This window comes from Bison bison, unplaced genomic scaffold, assembly GCF_000754665.1.
Source record: "Bison bison bison isolate TAMUID 2011002044 unplaced genomic scaffold, Bison_UMD1.0 scf7180017864148, whole genome shotgun sequence".
In the NCBI taxonomy this organism is placed as follows: Eukaryota; Metazoa; Chordata; class Mammalia; order Artiodactyla; family Bovidae; genus Bison; species Bison bison.
In genome coordinates this window covers 4,627,859-4,646,009 of record NW_011494720.1, presented here as the reverse complement: position 1 = coordinate 4,646,009, position 18,151 = coordinate 4,627,859, and the positions used below count along the sequence as shown (strand labels likewise).

At 42.9% G+C, this 18,151-nt stretch overlaps 1 protein-coding gene across 1 annotated transcript in view; it reads right to left on the bottom strand.

Moving 5' to 3' along the window:
* The window catches only part of TIAM2 (T-cell lymphoma invasion and metastasis 2), a 233,049-nt gene that overhangs the window by 63,652 nt on the left and 151,246 nt on the right, over nt 1-18,151 (bottom strand). The window contains 6 exon segments of the mRNA XM_010840909.1: nt 2,455-2,718; nt 3,309-3,401; nt 6,057-6,135; nt 6,335-6,439; nt 7,821-7,982; nt 16,884-16,955. Coding sequence (XP_010839211.1) covers nt 2,455-2,718; nt 3,309-3,401; nt 6,057-6,135; nt 6,335-6,439; nt 7,821-7,982; nt 16,884-16,955 — 775 coding nt within the window.

Sequence of the window (18,151 nt, the reverse complement as noted above, 5' to 3'; positions counted from 1 at the left end):
TACATTTCCACAAACACGACTTCTCATGTCAGGCTCAGCTAACAAGTTGCCTCTTTTTCCTCCTCTCTCCCCTCCCTTAATTTCTTCTCCCCCAACCTTCAAAACAGACAGGCTTCCCTTGGAGACATTCACTCACAGGCATTTAACTTTCTTCACAGGCTACACAGCTACTTCAAAAAAGACAATAAACCAAGGGGGAAGGGTGGTGGAGGAGGGATGGATTGGGAGTCTGGGATTAGCAGATGCCCCCACTACCATACATAGGATGGATAATCAACAAACAGCTCAGGGAGCTATACTCAGCATCCTGTGATAAACCATAAAGGAAAAGAACCTAAGAAAGAAGGTACGTATGTATATGACTGAGTCACTTTGCCAACACAGTATTGTAAATCCACTGTAATTCAATTAAAAAAAATCAGAAATTGATGGGGGTGGGGGAATAAATTCCATATTTGCCAAGCCTTTGGGAAAGCAGCCCCTCATGGCTGTTTTGTTTCCAACACAAGCGCATTACTGTGGAGCAGTGGAGGGGAAAGACAGAGGATCCCTGGGGAGCAGTCTCAGCCCCAAGGAGCACAGTCTCACCAGGAAACAGGGTGGTGATAAACCATCCAAGGAAGGATAAGGAGAGATATACGCTGCAGCCGCGGGGGCACCTGGAGCAAGACCGACAAGCACTGCCACAGTCTGGACACTCACTGGAAGGACGGATGCTGAGGCAGAAGCTTCAGCACTTGGTACCTGATGTGAAGAGCCGACTCATTGGAAAAGACCCTGATACTGGGAAAGATGAGGGCAGGAGAAGGGGGGTCACAGAGGATGAGACGGTTGGATGGCATCACCGACTCAATGGACATGAGTCAGAGTAAACTCCGGGAGATGGTGAAGGACAGGGAAGCCTGGCATGCTGCAGTCCATGGGGTTGCAGAGTCGGACACAACTGAGCGACTGAACAACAACAGTCTGACTAAGCTAAGGCACCTGTGCACACAGACATGGGTGTCCTTAGTTACACAGCTGTAGCCTGTAAGAAGGGGTCCCTAGGCAGGTACTTAACGACCACCTAACATATCCAAGCCCTCTTCTTATGCTGTATCCTTGCACCAAAAGAAAAAGTAAAAAAACAAGATTAACTGACCTGCTTGATTTTCAACTGGTAGGGGAGGGGGAAAAAAGGAGTCAAATTTGGCCTCTTTTGCTGCTTTCTGTAGAAATCCATTCCGGCAAGTACCAAAAGTATCACAGACTCCGCAGTGATTTCTTATTATGATAAAATACAGAGAGAGATAACAGGCCGTGAATGTATCCCTCAAGAATAATGAGTCCAACAAATGGACACACCATGTCTTGGGTGGAACACAGGCCTGTAAAGCAGCCCAGGGGGACTTGAATGGCATCCCTAAGATAACCAGGTAATTAATTAGCTCCATCACATTTTTGGTTTTATGACACTGACTTTTATATGCCAATAGTCAATGTAATGGCATTTTAAATTGGAGGGAAATCTCTAGAGAGGAGGAAAAGGCAGTATATACCTTATTGAATCACAAATCTTACCATCTGATGTTTTAATACCAAAATGACCTAATAAACCTGCTTTATAATTAAATCGATCTTAACAACTTCTGTGTTTTTTTATTCATTTTTGGTGATCATGCAGAGATTTCCATTAGAAATCTGTTATGATTGTAATTAAGAATAAAAATGACTGCATGTGCTTGTCATGCTCAGTCGCCTGCGGGGGCTTGGCAGGCTCCCTCCCAGGTACAGAAGGGACCACGGGCTTTCAGTGTGAGCTGGAGTCTCTCATTTACCAGACTGTAAAAATACGAAATGTGTACCAATAATAGGCCCAGGAAGTCAAACCTTCAAATAACTGCCTCAAATGGAAATCTCACCTTTAAAAAAGTAAACTGGCATACAATTTTTTCATTTTCAAAAAATGAAAAAATTACAAAATTTTAAAATTCATGACCTATGTGAAAAATTTGCCATTTATTGAAAAAGTAGTACTCAACCAAACAGATTAAGAACTGAATTGCATGAACTGTTCTTAAAACCCAATAAATGACTGCAAAATGCTTTTGCCTTACACTCAACTAAACAGAAAAATCAACTTCGGCATTTATGTTGGCTTTTGTCTCCCTGAATAACCAAATAATTACGACACTAAATATCATGGGTGATTTTTTTTTTTAAGACTGTAATTTTAAGGAATATTACTTTGTGCAAAAACAATTATTTTCTATTTTCACTAAAAGTGTTATAATTACTAAAATGCATGGAATTCTGTATCAAATCAGTTTGCTTGGCATCTGTGTTCTTCCCCTAAGAAATGAGAAAATATTCTTTGAACAGAGCTAAATAATCTCAGTTTGCAAGCAAACACAGCCTAAAAATATTATCTGGTGATACCAGCCGTGAAGAAAGGGAGAAATAACAGAACCTTACCATTTGCCGTATCCTTTTTAAAGTGATCCAGGAATTCCTCCAGAAGTTGGGACTGGTTAGGAGGGGGCAGCAGACCCTTCTGGTCCCGGGAGAACAGGTCACTGTCTGACCAGGAAGAACACAGAGTCGCTTTTGTGTCCGGTGGCCTGGCAATCAGAGTGAGCCCGACACTCTTCTCAGAAAACAGAGCCTCCATCTGCTTGAGGTCAAGATCAGACACGGCTTCCCCATTTAAGGTCATGATTTCATTGCCCTTTCTCAACCCTGAGGAGGAGGAAGGGGACACAGAGGAAGAAGAAAGAGAGATGACTGAGAGGAATATTTTAAGATGAAAGACGATTGCAAATTCGACCCGCTTAGTGTTCTCAAGGGCTCTTCTGTTGCTACCTTCAAAGATAGCACCAAACCCTGTAGGAATCAGATTCCACTGATAACAAATTTCAACTCTCTCAAGACTAGCATTAGAAGAAATAGTTTAAGAGTCACTCAATTTAATTAGTCCTCTAAGTGATGTTCAACGTGCTGGGAAATAACCTTTGGTGTGTCTGCCTGCCTGGCTGGCCCTCACCGTCTCTTTCTCCATCTACCTGGACACGTGCACAGGTACTCTGTATATATACTGTCTCTTTCAAAACCACACGCACAAACTCTCTCACTGTATACCCATATACGTGTGTGTGTGTGTGTGTGTGTGTGTGTGTGTGTGTGTGTGTACATATGCCTTGGCATTCAAAATCACTTTCTTTAAAATTCTAGGAGAAACTGTTTTCTGACAAAATCATGAGCAAATTTCACTAGCCAGACTGCACTGCACAGAATTAAGAGAGAAGAGAGATACCGCCTGCCACACGGACCTTCCCCATATGCCAGGCCGTCAGGGAGGACGTCACTTATAAAGATGCGGCTGAGATGCTGGTGCTCGTCCACCTGAGCAGTCACTGCAAACCCTAGGAAGAAAAATAAAAGGAGGAAACAAGTCTAAGTTCCTGACACTAAGTATTTCCTTGACCATCTACATATTCCCGACATTATACATAAGCAGGGTGTGTAGAAAGGCTAAACGACAGCTATTTTGAAAGCACAGATATCTAGGAGGGGCAGAAAAGGGGGAGAGTGTATCAGATCGAAAGGTTTAGGACTTTACGCTACATGAAAAAGTCAGCCCCAGTAGACAAAGGACTACAGGATTCCACTTCTCTGAGGTACTAGAGCAGTCAGATTTAAAGAGACAGAAAATAAAAGAGTGGTTGCCAGAGGCTGTGGAAGAGGAGAGAATGGGAAGTTACTGTTTTACAAGAGTCCCGGTTTTGCAAGATAAAAACATTTCTGGAACTAGGTGATGTTAATGGTTGTACAACAGTGTGAATGTATTTAATGGCGCTGAGTTGTCATTTTAACCTGTCTTAACTGCTATAAAGGGAAATTATGATACGTGGTGTTGATTTTCAGTCACTAAGTCGTGTCCAACTCTGCAACTCCACGGACTCCAGCATGCCAGGCTTCCCTGTCCTTCACCATCTGCCGGAGTTTGCTCAAACTCAGTGATGCCATCCAACCATCTCATCCTCTGTCACCCCTTCTACTCCTGCCTTCAATCTTTCCCAGCAGCAGGGTCTTTTGCAATGAGTAGACTTTGCATCAAGTGGCCAAAGTATTGGAGCTTCAGCATCAGCACTTTCAATGAATATTCAGGACTGATTTGCTTTAGGATTGATTGGTTTGATCTCCTTGCTGTCCAAAGAACTCTCAAGAGTCTTCTCCAGCACCATGGATAGAAAGCATCAACTCTTCGGTGCTCAGCCTTCTTTAGGGTCCAACTCTCACATCTATACATGACTACGGGAAAAACCTTCGCTTTGACTAGATGGACTTTTGTCAGTGAAGTGATGTCTCTGCTTTTTAATATGCTCTCTAGGTTTGTCATACCTTTTCTTCCAAGGAGCACGTGTCTTTTAATTTCATGGCTGCAGTCCCCATCTGCAGTGATTTTGGAGCTCCCCAAAACAAAGTCTGTCACAGTTTCCACTGTTTCCTCATTTGCCATGAAGTGAATGAGTAGCCACCCATTCCCTTTCCCCAGGGGATCTTCCCAACCCAGGGATCAAACCTGGATCTCCCGCATTGCAGGCAGATTCTTTATCATGTGAGCCACCAGGGAAGCCCTATATTATGTGTATTTTGCCACAATTTAATTTTTTTTAAAAATTGAGATCAAAAAAGTCTTATTAAAATAAATTAAGTTCACTTCAATATAATATTTGTTAAGAAACAACTCTGTATGGAGCTAGGCACTTTGAGCAGGTGGAACAATACTTGAGTGGATACTTCTTGCCCTAAATAGGATTGCATGGGACACCCAGGTGAGATGGCCCTTCTCTGAATGTGTCTCCCTCCATCCTCCAAAAGTGCCTTCATCTGTGATTCCACGGTGGGAATACACATTTTCATGTCTTGGTCCCATAATCCTGGGAGGTCTTTGACAGCAGGAAGAAAGGCATGTCCCTTATTTCTTCTGTGCCTCACACAGAGCCTGGGAGATTATGGTCACCAAAGGGTATTTTTCCAAGTATCTCCCATCAGTCATTCAAATGCAAAGAAGACTGACCAAAGGAGACCTTGGAGAATAGAGCGAGACCAATAGAAACATAGACAAAATGCTCAGCGGCCTTGAGAGGAAAACCAACATAACATCTGGGGCCAGACAGATGCCATAAAATTTAGAAACAAGGAACATCATTTTACCAAAAAACCCCAACAAATCATAAAAAGGAAATTTTTAACATATTACGATCAGGTTGTGTCATTTTAAGGGAAATAATTATATCAATATATCTAACAAGAAATAGTCTTTCTATGGAGATATCTACTGATCATTAACTGGCAGGCTACAGTCCATGGGATCACAAGAGTCTGATACAAGACTAAACCACAAGCACCATCATCTAATTATCAAGTTTCTCTGGAACAAGACAAAGCAAGAGACAGGAAGGAACTTTAAGATACGAGCACAGTTTATAAAGAGCCAAGTTTAAACACAGATGAACAGAAATGCAAGAATTAAATATTATGAAGTGATATGGATAATACTGACCCTTAATTATTAAACTGAAGGTAAAGCGATGGGTAAGGTTTCTTCAAGGAAGTGAGACCTTTAGTCAGCCTTTGAAGTACAAGTTGGATTTATACACTCAGAAAGAAGGGAATAAGGGAGGGGAAAAATGGGGGCCAGTTCAGGCAGGTGAAGCGCTAAGAGCAAAGAGGCGGAGATGAAAGAACTGTTACATGAATCATACGTTAATCAGCTAAGAACTGTGCCCAGCACACAATAAACTCATTGCGTGGTTATTATCACCATCACTTCAAGTTTCCCTTCGGTTTTTACATTCGTTCCTCTTAAGTGTTTTGGCATTTCCCCCCAATAATAATACATATATTTTTAGTCTGCTAATATAATAGGCACGAGGGAAGAGAAAGGAAGCTCAGAATCTCTTGTCATAGTTTCTGAAAATGGGAAGAAAAGAATATTAGGTCCAAAGATACTGGGGCAAACCAGGCAAGGATGGACCAGACGGTTCTCTGATGAGTACGTTCCTCCTCCTTACCGAAGTCAGACACACCCCCGGTCTTTGTCAGCTGCACATCATACACGCTTAGTGGAAAGACTTCTATCTCATCATAAACCTACAAAAGGGAAGACCCGCAAAATCAGAGGATCTGAAGTCACAGTATCTTGCAAATTTATTTTGATTGTTTCCAAGCTAAATGACAATTTAAACAGAACTTTTTCCCCCGAATGACACTATTTTTTTTAATTAAGGGGCCATGGATGGGTTTCCTTGGCCCATGGATCGGTCCCTTACCAAAGCCGAAGAACACTCACCTGGTCCTGCATATATTCGTAGGGTGCAGGAATACAGTACTCAACGTTCTCGTCCACTAACTTCCGAAGTTGTAGGCCATAATGGCTGGGTTCCAACTGCCTCATCTAGGGAGAAAAAGACAGCTATTCAGATGTTAAATGTTCTTTCTAAATGCACCATTGTTCACTAAAAATAAAAGTGGAAATTTCGTTTAAAAATATCTTCTATAATATGCTGAGTTTAAGTATATACAAGAGCTCAAGTTTCAGTGTGCAAAAAAGAAAAAAGGGAAATTATTTTTAAGAAGATTTTCTCTAAATGATACCACTTATCACTAAAAGCAAGAGATGTACTTTGAAGCAGTGATGGTGGTCAGAACTGCTCTCTTTTAATAGACAGGTACCTAAATTTAAATTGTTTCCTGTTACTAAAGTAATTTGTGAAATGTCAACCATCTCATACTCTGCAGACTTCAGAATTACGAATTTCCTGTTCCAACCATTTTTCACAAGGAAAAGGTATATATAAATATATATACACACACATAAATATATATATACACCCACACATTCTGTCTCAGACACATTTTCAACCATGAGAAATTATCTCAAGCCTATGTTCTAACTGGATCTAACTCACCCACTACATCTGACCTCCTCTATCAGAATATTTACCAACTTGATATTATTGTTACTGAATAATATTATTGACTGCCTGAATAATCACCTGACATAATGGAGCAAAAGAAAATTAAATTCATTAACAGTATAAGCTGCATATACAAATATCTGGAATCCTAGGGCGTAAGTCAAAGTGAAAAAGGAGGACTAAAATGAAAGATTATCTAATAAGCATTTGTGGTAAAGAGCTACCAAACTCGACATTTTTTTAACCATTTCGTATGTTTGCATTTTCTCTGAAAACTTAAAAATATTTCAGCTCTATTGCGCCATCTGGTGGTCTGAAAGCATATTATCTGATGCTGCTGAGTCGGTTTCATGGATCTCAGAGGGCTCTCTTGAAAATATATCATAAACTTTCTTCTCAGAAATAAAACCCAGTTTGAATAATGAATGAAACACCATCTCATAACAATCTCCATGAAGCAACTGTGAGTGGTATTGAGTGACTCATTTAATCCGGAGAAACTTGATAAAACTAGCATCAAATCAAACCACCGCAAAGTTCATGCCACTTTCTCACAGAATACCATCTATAAGTACCTTAAATAACAAAAGAGACTTCATAATTATCCCAGATACAAAGGTGTATATACAGAATTTCAGTAAAATAGCTGAAGTTCTTCATGAAGGCATTGGGCCATGACTCAACTTATTCCTCTAAAACATGGAGATAGAGAATGCTATAATGAATATGTTAATTAACAAATTTGTTCCTTCCTGTAGAAAGTGAGGTCTTCAACACCACCCAAATTAAGCAGGCAAAGGAGGGCAACATTAATGATTATCCCATTCAGAAGTGTATTTCTACAGCAAAATCCACTACCTTGCAGGCCAGAGTCAGAACATCTTCTACCCTGGTTTCCGGCTTGACCATCACAGTCACGGCTTGACGATCCTGAAAGTGAACATCAACCTGGCTCTCCCACGTGCCGTCTCGCGGAACGCCATCCACTGCTGACCCGTATAAGTGTAGCAGGTCATCCACCTGTTTTGAGGTCCCAAAAGAAAGGGTGGGCTTGACGAGCAAATGAGGGAGGCCGTGGGAAAACGCCCCTGAGTTTAGAGTTAGCACTTTTGCGCTCCTCACATCTAGAGCTTCTCATGACCCTCTGGGGCAGACAAGCCTGGAGTTTCCTCATTTGTTTAACCCACACGCAACTGACGCCTTGGGAGGCTGACTGGAGTCCATCAACTCCTCCTCCTGTGTACTAGCCACTTTGCCTCTTAGCCCAAGTTAGCACAATGCAGTCAAAGAAGGGCTGCTCAGTACCCACTCTTACTGCTCTAGAATTGTCCAGATGATCAGGAACTCCATGAAGTCTATGTCTAAGCCATGATCCCAGTGAATTTCAGATACACTCGGCCATGGCCTCTGATGCCTGCCTGCATACTAACCATGAACTGCACTTAATCCAAGCATGTTTCTCTTCTTTCTACTTGTTTTTAAAAATTACCCCCTAATCCTGGACTAAGTGTTTTTCCATCTTCAGCTAGACACTCATTCAGAAATCATCCCCAAACATACCATGTTTCAGAAGGTTTTCCCAAGGAAGCTTTGTTTCCTAAACTTCACCCTCACAGTAACTCCATGACCTCATGCTAATATGTTCTTCTATGATTCATAAATAAAAATAGTTAACATTAAATATTAAGCAACTCAGAAATGTTCCCTTCTGGTTAGGCTCTCATATTAGTCTGGTAGTAAAGACAAGACTTGAGGATTTGAAATCAAAAGACTGAGGTTCAAGTCACACCACTTAAGAAGCAGTAGAGCAGGGCATTTCCTGTGTTCAACCTCACCTCCTATTTTGTAAACCGGGATGTTATTAATACAACACAACTGCTTAAGTTTACCAATCAATAATACAAATTTTGTGAAAAGAAATCATATATGTGAAAACACCTCACACACCAGAAAATGTTACACACAGATTCATCATCAATACATCACATATACCCCACCTATCATACATGAGAGTTGTCAATGACAGGTTTTTTACTTTGAATTTCACGCATTTAAAACACACGCACATACACACACAAGATTCCCCTATGTACTAAGTCGCTTCAGTCGTGTCCGACTCTTCACAACCCCATGGACTACAGCCCACCAGGCTCCTCTGTCCATGGGATTCTCCAGGTAAGAATACTGAAGTGGGTTGCCATGCCCTTCTCCAAGATTCCCCTATACCATAGGATTAAAATACTAGAATATGTACAGTAATTAAAAAAAAAAAAAAAAAACAGATTTAGGCAAAGGGAAGAATCAATTTTCCTGTGCTGTCTTTTTAAATGTGGTACTCATCTTTGAAGTGACATTTCTGGCTCTGTCACTTCCTGTATATTTTCCTGGAAAGATGGTCACAGCCCAGAATGCACATGAACACACTTGCCAAAGAAAAAGACAGCGAGCAAGAGAGAGAGAGAAGCAGATGCCCGGAGCCAAGGACTCAGGCAAGCAGCACGGACCCCTGTGTCCCCTGCAGGGTCACATCTCACGTGGGTCCCATTTTCTTCTGAGGTTAAGCCTCAGGCACTTCCGTCCACCTAAGCAGGAATTTCAACCAGGGGCATCAGCAACGAGCAGGTACGGGCTCAAAGGCACAGGCCCCGCCTCTCCAACAACGCATGCTCAGAATCAAACCAAAACCCCGGCAGAGGTCACTGTGGAGTAAGAAACCACAAGGAGCCAGGACCAGGGGACGTGAGCCCATGCTGACTGCTGCTGCACAGCAATTCAGGGCTGTACTTTCAGAGCAGAGCCGGGAAAACCTGATGGAGGATGACAAGCTGAGGGAGGGACACGGGAACGCAAATCCACAACTACCCTCCCCTCATCCAGAGAGACCTCACAACTCTTCGCCAGTTCACTCACCACTCACAGCCCTCTGAGGCAGGCGCTGTCCCAACTCTCTAACAGTGAAAAGAGGGGGGCTCAGAAAATTCTAGAAACTTGCCCCAGCTCCCACATAGAGCTACGACTGACATACTGTGGGAATTTGAACCCTGGACCCCAGTGTGAGCCTGGGCTCCCACCACTGCTCTATAGGAACATCAGCCTGGCAGTTAGTCACCTCTCACAAAAGGGACAAGGGCCAGCTGTCTGATTCCTTTTGGTTACTCCACGAGGCACACCATGTTCCGGCTCCACCAACTCCCCACATGAGCACTCTCCTGCCTCCAGACCCGGGTGACCTCCACTTGTTCGCCTGCTTTACCCTCCCCAGAGCTCCTGTCCTGAATTCACATATATCCTTCAACCTTATTTCAAGTGCTACCCTCTTTCTTAGGAAGTCTCCCATGCCCTCCCCCAATCCCAATTCCACTCAGTTAGATGTGTCTACACTCTGATGTCCCTGCAGTGAAGTCCAGCCAGCTTGATAGGCATTTCCAGGCTGTTCTTAGGTCCCCCAGGTGCTGAGATGAATGAATGACAGCAGAGATGCTGTCTTTCTCATTCTCAGTCTCCTTCAGCCCTTCACACAGTGTATCCTTCAGGCCTTCACACAGTGTATCCTTCAGCCCTTCACACAGTGTATATCCTTCAGCCCTTCACACAGTGTATCCTTCAGGCCTCCTCACAGTGTATCCTTCAGGCCTCCTCACAGTGTATCCTTCAGCCCTTCACACAGTGTATCCTTCAGCCCTTCACACAGTTGTATCCTTCAGCCCTTCACACAGTGTATCCTTCAGCCCTTCACACAGTGTATCCTTCAGCCCTTCACACAGTGTGTCCTTCAGCCCTTCACACAGTCTGTATCCTTCAGCCCTTCACACAGTGTATCCTTCAGCCCTTCACACAGTGTATCCTTCAGCCCTTCACACAGTGTATCCTGCACCAAGAACATACCTAATCCATGGGTGTTGAACTGGATGCAATGAGAAATTCAGTCACGTATGGGCTTGTAGGGTAAGAGCTGCCCATTTTCATTGTCTTATGTAGAATCTATTTCCACAGTGTTAAGTTCTTAAGCCTCTCTAGAGTTTCAAGAAGAAAAACTAAAAGAGGATTACTATGGAGAAATTCTAGGCTAGAGAAAACTATGCAGGCAAATGAGAAGATACGACGAAGGACCAAAGAAACATTCACATTCTATTCAATTAAACAAGGTTTTGTGCCTACATGTGCTCTGAGGAAACATTCCCTGAGTCTACACTGCTGACCTAAAGTCAACTGAATGATCGAGGTCTATCAACACCAAGGCTAGGGGAGGTTCAGATTCTCTCAAGAGATCCTAGAGTGAAAATTTACGTGTAGTTTTTTTCCTATGTGTAACATACACACAGCCTAGAAGTTTAAGAAATTAAAGAAAGGTGAAATATGGCTATTCAAAAAGAATGCCAAGGATGCAGAAGTGATTCATTAGAAGTAGAGAAAGAAAAGACTACTTGGTGCTTATACATCTCCTAGGCTGTTGGAAGACTTGCCTACATGGGGAAAAAAAAAACTGGATTGATCCTTTTAAGGGTCACTGTTATCTACACTGAAATCACACGCTTCATTTTCAGTGAGTCAGATAAGATATTCTCTTACCTTCTTTTTCATAAAAGGAATAGAGAATCATGAAAACAAGCCCAGCAAGTTGACGTGTCTGGAAAACCCTTTTCTCTGCTTATCCTTAAAGATGCTACGTTAATCTTTTAAACCCCCACCCAGAAGTCCTTGGCTGGCTACCCCTGTCAAGACTATCATATACCCCTTCACCCGCTCCATCCCTCCCTCCCCACAAAATTAGCTTCCAGTCAACCAGTTCAAGGTTTCCAGTTCTCAGAGGAGACAGACAAACAAGCAAAAATACAATAAACAGATAATCTGGGTCAAATCCCAGCCTTGTCAGGGCTGGTTAGCTCATGTCTCTGGGCTTCAATTTCCTCACATTTACAAGGGGCTGAAGCACACCAGCCCCACAGAGAAATCAGGAGACTGGCATGAGAAAGGGCATTTGAAGGGACTACATAAACTGTAAAGGGCCATCAACAATGTAGAAGATCACTTTTGAAGTTCGGTGTGGATTATGGAATTACACCATACTAGGCTTGGCCAGCAAATCAAGTCAAGTCAAATCACCGTGGATGGTGACTGCAGCCCTGAAATCAGAAGACTGCTTCTAGACATGAAAGCTATGACAAACCTCGACAGTGTGCTGAAAAGCAGAGACATGATTCTGCTGACAAAGGTCAAGGCTATGGACTTCCCAGTGGTCATGTATGGTTGTGAGAGTTGGATGGTAAAGAAGACAGAGTACCAAAGAATTGATGCCTTTGAACTGTGGTGCTGGAGAAGACTCCTGAAAGTCCCTTGGACAGCAAGGAGATCAAACCAGTCAATCTTAAGGGAAATCAACTCTGAACACTCATTGGAAGGACTGATGCTGAAGCTCCAATACTTTGGCCACCTGATGAGAAGAGCTGACTCACTGGAGAAGTCCCTGATGCTGGGAAATATTGAAGGCAGGAGAACAGGGAGATAGAGGATGAAATGGCTGGATGGCATCACTGATGCAACGGACATGAACTTGGGCAAACTTTGGGAGATGGTGAGGGACAGAGAGGCCTGGCAGGCTAAGCTGCAGTCCATGGGGTCGCAAAGAGTCAGACACGACTAAATAAAGGCTTGACCACTGTAATTCAACAGTGGCCACTATAAAAAAACCGAATGAGAATCACCCCTTGCTCCAAAACCCAAGGGAACCGTGGTGACTACTGGTGCCCAGACCACCATGTGGCCCGGTGCTGAGTGGCCATCCACCAAAGGGTAACATCACTGAACTGCAGCCATGGCCACTTCTGTTAAGGTGTGCAAATCACTTCCGCCCTCCAGGTAGGGCAGCTTCTACAGAAGCATTTCTTATTACCATCACATTAATGGCCTTGGAAGCACATGTCAAATTACTTCTGCTCAGTGTGCCTCAAGGAGAGAAAATTGAAACTCCGAGGGCTCTCACAGCAGATGCTTTTGGATCAAATGGCTCGTAATTACTACTTGGATCTCTGAAGGGAAGTGAGTGGCAAAATCACAATCTGGCCGTCACAAAACGGGCCCACACCACAGTTGCTGATAAAAGGAAGGTCTATTAGCAAGTGAGATGAGGGAAGAGCACAAAAGACGTTCGTGCTCTTGGCTGTCTTAACAGCAGCAACATGTCACAGAGGAGGAGGTGTTCATTCCCTTCTTGGGTGGATGCCCAAACATCAGTTGATATGAAAGGGAAACAAAGACCTATCTATGTACCATCCATCTGTGCACGTACGACAGTTGTGTATGGCTCCAGACTAAATGTTCTATTTAAACAGACCAGAGTGATGGTCAAGAGTAAGCGGTTTCATTCATAGTTTCCATTAAAAAAAAAAAAAAAAATTAGCATTTTTCCCCCCAGTTTGGAGCTTAGGACTAGTGTGACAATGCTTCATTCACTCACTGCCACAGAAAGTTGGGACACCCCAGGCCAATTTTCCAGGAGTGAGAGCCAAGGCCCAGGGCGCCAGGGTATCTGCAATGATGCTTCTGGGGTAGCTCCCTTCCAGAGCCTCAGCGGGGGATTTGTTGTCACTATCTCCATAACAAACACATCCCTTCAAACTCTGACTGAGACGTATTATTACTCACCAAGAAGTACCCTATGAAAAGCTTTCACTTTTTTTGGCGGGCCAAAGTGTCCTTTAAAAAAACCGCTCAAATAAGACTGGCTGGATTCCAACATTAACAGATTTCAAATTAGGGTGACTCACAGTTGGACTGTTACACGATGCACCGATTAGAATGGAATATTTTTAAATACCCGTGACCCTCCTCCCTCCCAGCACTCAGGAATGACTGCCTTTCTGTGTTACGCTGGTGGACATAACACACTATTCACAAATAGATGGTTTGTGCAAGTTATAAATATTCTCCAAGAATGGTTAGCAGGAAAAAAAAACTAGTGGAATGAAATATTAATTATTCAACCAGCTACAGGCAGAATCTTAAGTCCCAGAGATATTAAAAAAAAATCAAATACCCTTCATTCTGTCTGCTACTCAATTTAAACCTAGTTATCTGAGTACTACAGGACAGAAATAATTGACACGCCATTAAAATAGCCCTCTATGTCAAAGGAATTTCTTCACTGTTGCTATCCAGAAGCAATGTTTAGTTAAAACAAATAGGGATAAATGTTTAAATATACATGCTTTAAAAAAAAATAATAGCAAATGCAATAATACTTTCCTCTCACTGGTTAGAGCACCAATGGGGCTTGTTAATTAAATCACAAGAAGATGATTTGGTCACTTGAACCCAATTTAAATAAGACTAAGCTTAATTCTAATCATTAATGACTACCAAAATTTATTTTCAGTGTTCAACGTAAGTTCTGTTAATAGAAAGTGTTTTGATGATACAATTTCTAAACTCTCAAAGTAGGAAATTTAAATTATCACAATGCTGGAAGAGATATAACCTTAAAACCATGTGGCTTTTATTGCAGATCAAACAGTTCTTCTCAACCATTAAAGGGCTACATCTGATACAGACAAGTAATAAGCAAATTTACTAAGCAATACTATATCCTTAGCAGTGAGTCATGGGTTAAGAATATACACATTATCAAAAGTGAAAGTGAAAGCAGCTCAGTTGTGTCTCACTCTTTCCAATTCTCCAGGCCGGAATACTGGAGTGGGTAGCCTTTCCCTTCTCCAGGGGATCTTCCCGACTCAGGGATCAAACCCAGGTCTCCCACATTGCAGGTAGATTCTTTACCAGCTGAGCCACCAGGGCAGCCCAAGAATACTGGAGTGGGTAGCCTTTTCCTTCTCCAGCGGACCTTCTCAACCCAGGGATTGAACCTAGGTCTCCTGCGTTACAGGGGGATTCTTTACCAGCTGAGCCACCAGGGAAGCCCAACACATAATCAAAGGTCCTAGTTATAAACTTGCCTGGGAGATATGACATGTGTATTTGGTGGGATGACTAACAGTAAAAGAGAATAAGAAGCAAACAAATAATAATGATATAATTTGCTGCTGTTGCTGTTCAGTCGCTAAGTCGGGTCCAACTTCTCACAAACAATTTTTTTAATCAAGTAAAATGTCTCGTAGACTGTGTAATTTGATCTGGATTTTGAAAAAAGCTCTGAGTGCATATAGAAATAACAGGGCAGAGAATGGAAATCATTTATTATGAAAAGTCTACCATTTTGATGGTATGATCTATAAAGAGGAAGGTTTGGATGTGGCTTCCTCAGAGTTCCACTTAGTCAAATCAGGTGGCGCTAGTGGAAAAGAACCCATCTGCCAACGCAGAAGACATGAGATTGCGGGTTTGATCCGTGGGTCAGGAAGATCCCCCGGAAGAGGGCATGGCAACCCACTCCAGTATTCTTGCCTGGAGAATCCCATGGACAGAGGATCCTGGCGGGCTACAGTCCATAGGGTCACAAAAAGTCAGACATGACTGAAGCCACTTAGCACACATGCAGCAAAAGGAGACCAGCCAGGAGCAGTGCCCATGACCTGGCCTCCTGGAATAGCCACCCTAGCTCACTTGACCTGCCCTCTGGCAGCCCCTGTGCTGTGAGTATGGGAGGTGAGGGCAGGGTTTTGAGCAGAGGTTCTCTACCCCATCTCAGGACACCGTGGGCAGGGCTTAACTATGAGGGGTGGTTCAACAATAACCATGGAACTGAGCCCCTGCTCACTACCCACAGTTGGGTCCACTTCCCATGGAGGTGGAAGAGGTGGCTGTCTATGGAGTATATTTTAAGATCACCAGAAATTTCCTCATTTACCTCCCTCTAGACCCATCACAGGGTCTTAAACACTCCGCCATTCCTCAGGTCTTTCAAACTATCGCCAATTCACTGAATTACCCCAATTAATTTGTTATGTAATATTGCCTACTTCTGTAAAAACACATTAAATTGTGTCTAAGCCCTTAAAATCAGGTTGGAGCCTCAACAAATAGTTTAGAGGGTTATTGGACATAAAACCCCAAGATACAATGATTTAGTGAGGAAGGAGATAAGAGAAATAGTAACACAGAAGACAGCTTTAATTGGAAGTGTGGATTTGAAAAAGACACAAAGAAGAGGCGTGAGCTCACCCAGACCACCTTCACCCACCTCAGAATTCCATCCAGCAATGGTTCTGGGCTTTGCTTAGTCAGAAACTGTCCTGGGGACTAGACGGAGCCCCTGTGCTCAGCTCTACTGAAGGCACCAAAGGCTGCTGATTCACAGCGTGAAGCACTGTGTGTGTGAAGACCCCTGACACTCTGAGAGGAAAACGCAAATTTGGATCCACTAAACTCTGATGACAGTAAGTACTACCCGAGGAACAGGGATAAATAAAAGTCGCGATTTTGACTTCAGTCTAGCTATATACCACTTCAATCTAGCTATATTCATGGGAAGGACTGATGCTGAAGCTGAAACACCAATACTTTGGCCATTTGATGCAAAGAACTGACTCATGTGAAAAGACCCTGATGCTGGGAAAGATTGAAGGTGGGAGGATAAGGGGGTGACAAAGGATGAGATGGTTGGATGGCATCACCGACTCAATCAATGGACGTGAGTTTGAGTAAGCTCCGGGAGATGGTGACGGACAGGGAAGCCTGGCGTGTTGCAGTCCATGGGGCTGCAAGAGTTGACACGACTGAGCAACTGACCTGACTGATACCACTTTGAAGATGGAGTTATCATTAGTTTAAGACACCTTCAAAAATAACTGGCATTCTGAAAACACCTTTTACCTACTCGGCACCATTTGAGTTCCAAATTTATTTTCAACAGGTTCAGGTAAAGATTATTTTCAACAGGTTCAGATAAAGATTAAGCATGCCCCATTTAACTTAGCATTTCTGTCATCCAAGGAAAATAAGACGGCTGCTGTCTGCAACCTCGCTTACCTCACTGGAGTTATTGGAGCTTTGAGGTAGCTGAGTTCCGGAAAATCCATGGCTGCCACTGGAATCGAATATCTGATAGACAGCAGGAGAAAAAAAGACTAATGAAGTGGCTCTGCAATATTGGTTTGGCAGTTACTTTCTCAGTATTTAAAAATTTAAGTTCTATAACATTTGATAAGATCTTCCTATCACAATGTGTATTATTTACGACTCTACTACATCTAAAGTTTTAACTTAGATTAAACTTGCTTTTTTTTCCTTCCCATATGGTTATATATATTACTTTTCTATGACACATATTGTTCAGGTCATCCTAGATCTTCTTGATGTTGGAGAAGGCAATGGCACCCCACTCCAGTACTCGTGCCTGGAAAATCCCATGGATGGAGGAGCCTAGTAGGCTGCAGTCCATGGGGTCGCTAAGAGTCGGACATGACTGAGCAACTTCACTTTCACTTTCATGCATTGGAGAAGGAAATGGCAACCCACTACAGTGTTCTCGCCTGGAGAATCCCAGGGATGGGGGAGCCTGGTGGGCTGCTGTCTATGGGGTCGCATAGAGTCGGACACTACCGAAGTGACTTAGCAGCAGCAATAACTTCTCCCCTGGAGAAGGAAATGGCAACCCACTCCAGTATCCTTGCCTGGAGAATCCCATGGATGGAGGAGCCTGGTAGGCTATAGTCCAAGGGGTCACAAAAAGTCGGATACGACTGAGCAACTTTTTACTTTACTTTACTTACACATTTCTGAAGATGCAGAAATCAGAGTTGGCAAAGCCACCAAAATCAAGTTTATAACTATTTTTTAAATGTGCATAGAAAAAATATTAGGAAGAAATAGAGCTAAATATTAAACATGGTTGTGTCTGGGTAGAGGAACTAGGAATAATTTCTTTTTCCAATTTTTATCTTCTAGATTTTATAGTGGAATACTAAACATTAAAGAATAGGCCATTTAAACATTTATACCAAGTACATCAGCTCTCAGCCCAGGCAGTACTAGTGGTAAAGAACCTGCCTGCCAAGGCAGGAGACACACAAGGCTCAGTTCGATCCCTGGGTCAGAAAGATTCCCTGGAGAAGGGCATGGCAACCCACTCCAGTATTCTTCCCTGGAGAATCCCATAGACAGAGGAGCCTAGCAGGCTACAGTCCATAGGGTTGCAAAGAGTAGGACACAACTGAAGCAAATTAGCACACACAATATCAACTGCATTCAGTTATGTAAATTCGTTGTTCAGTCGCTCAGTTCATGCCCAACTCTTT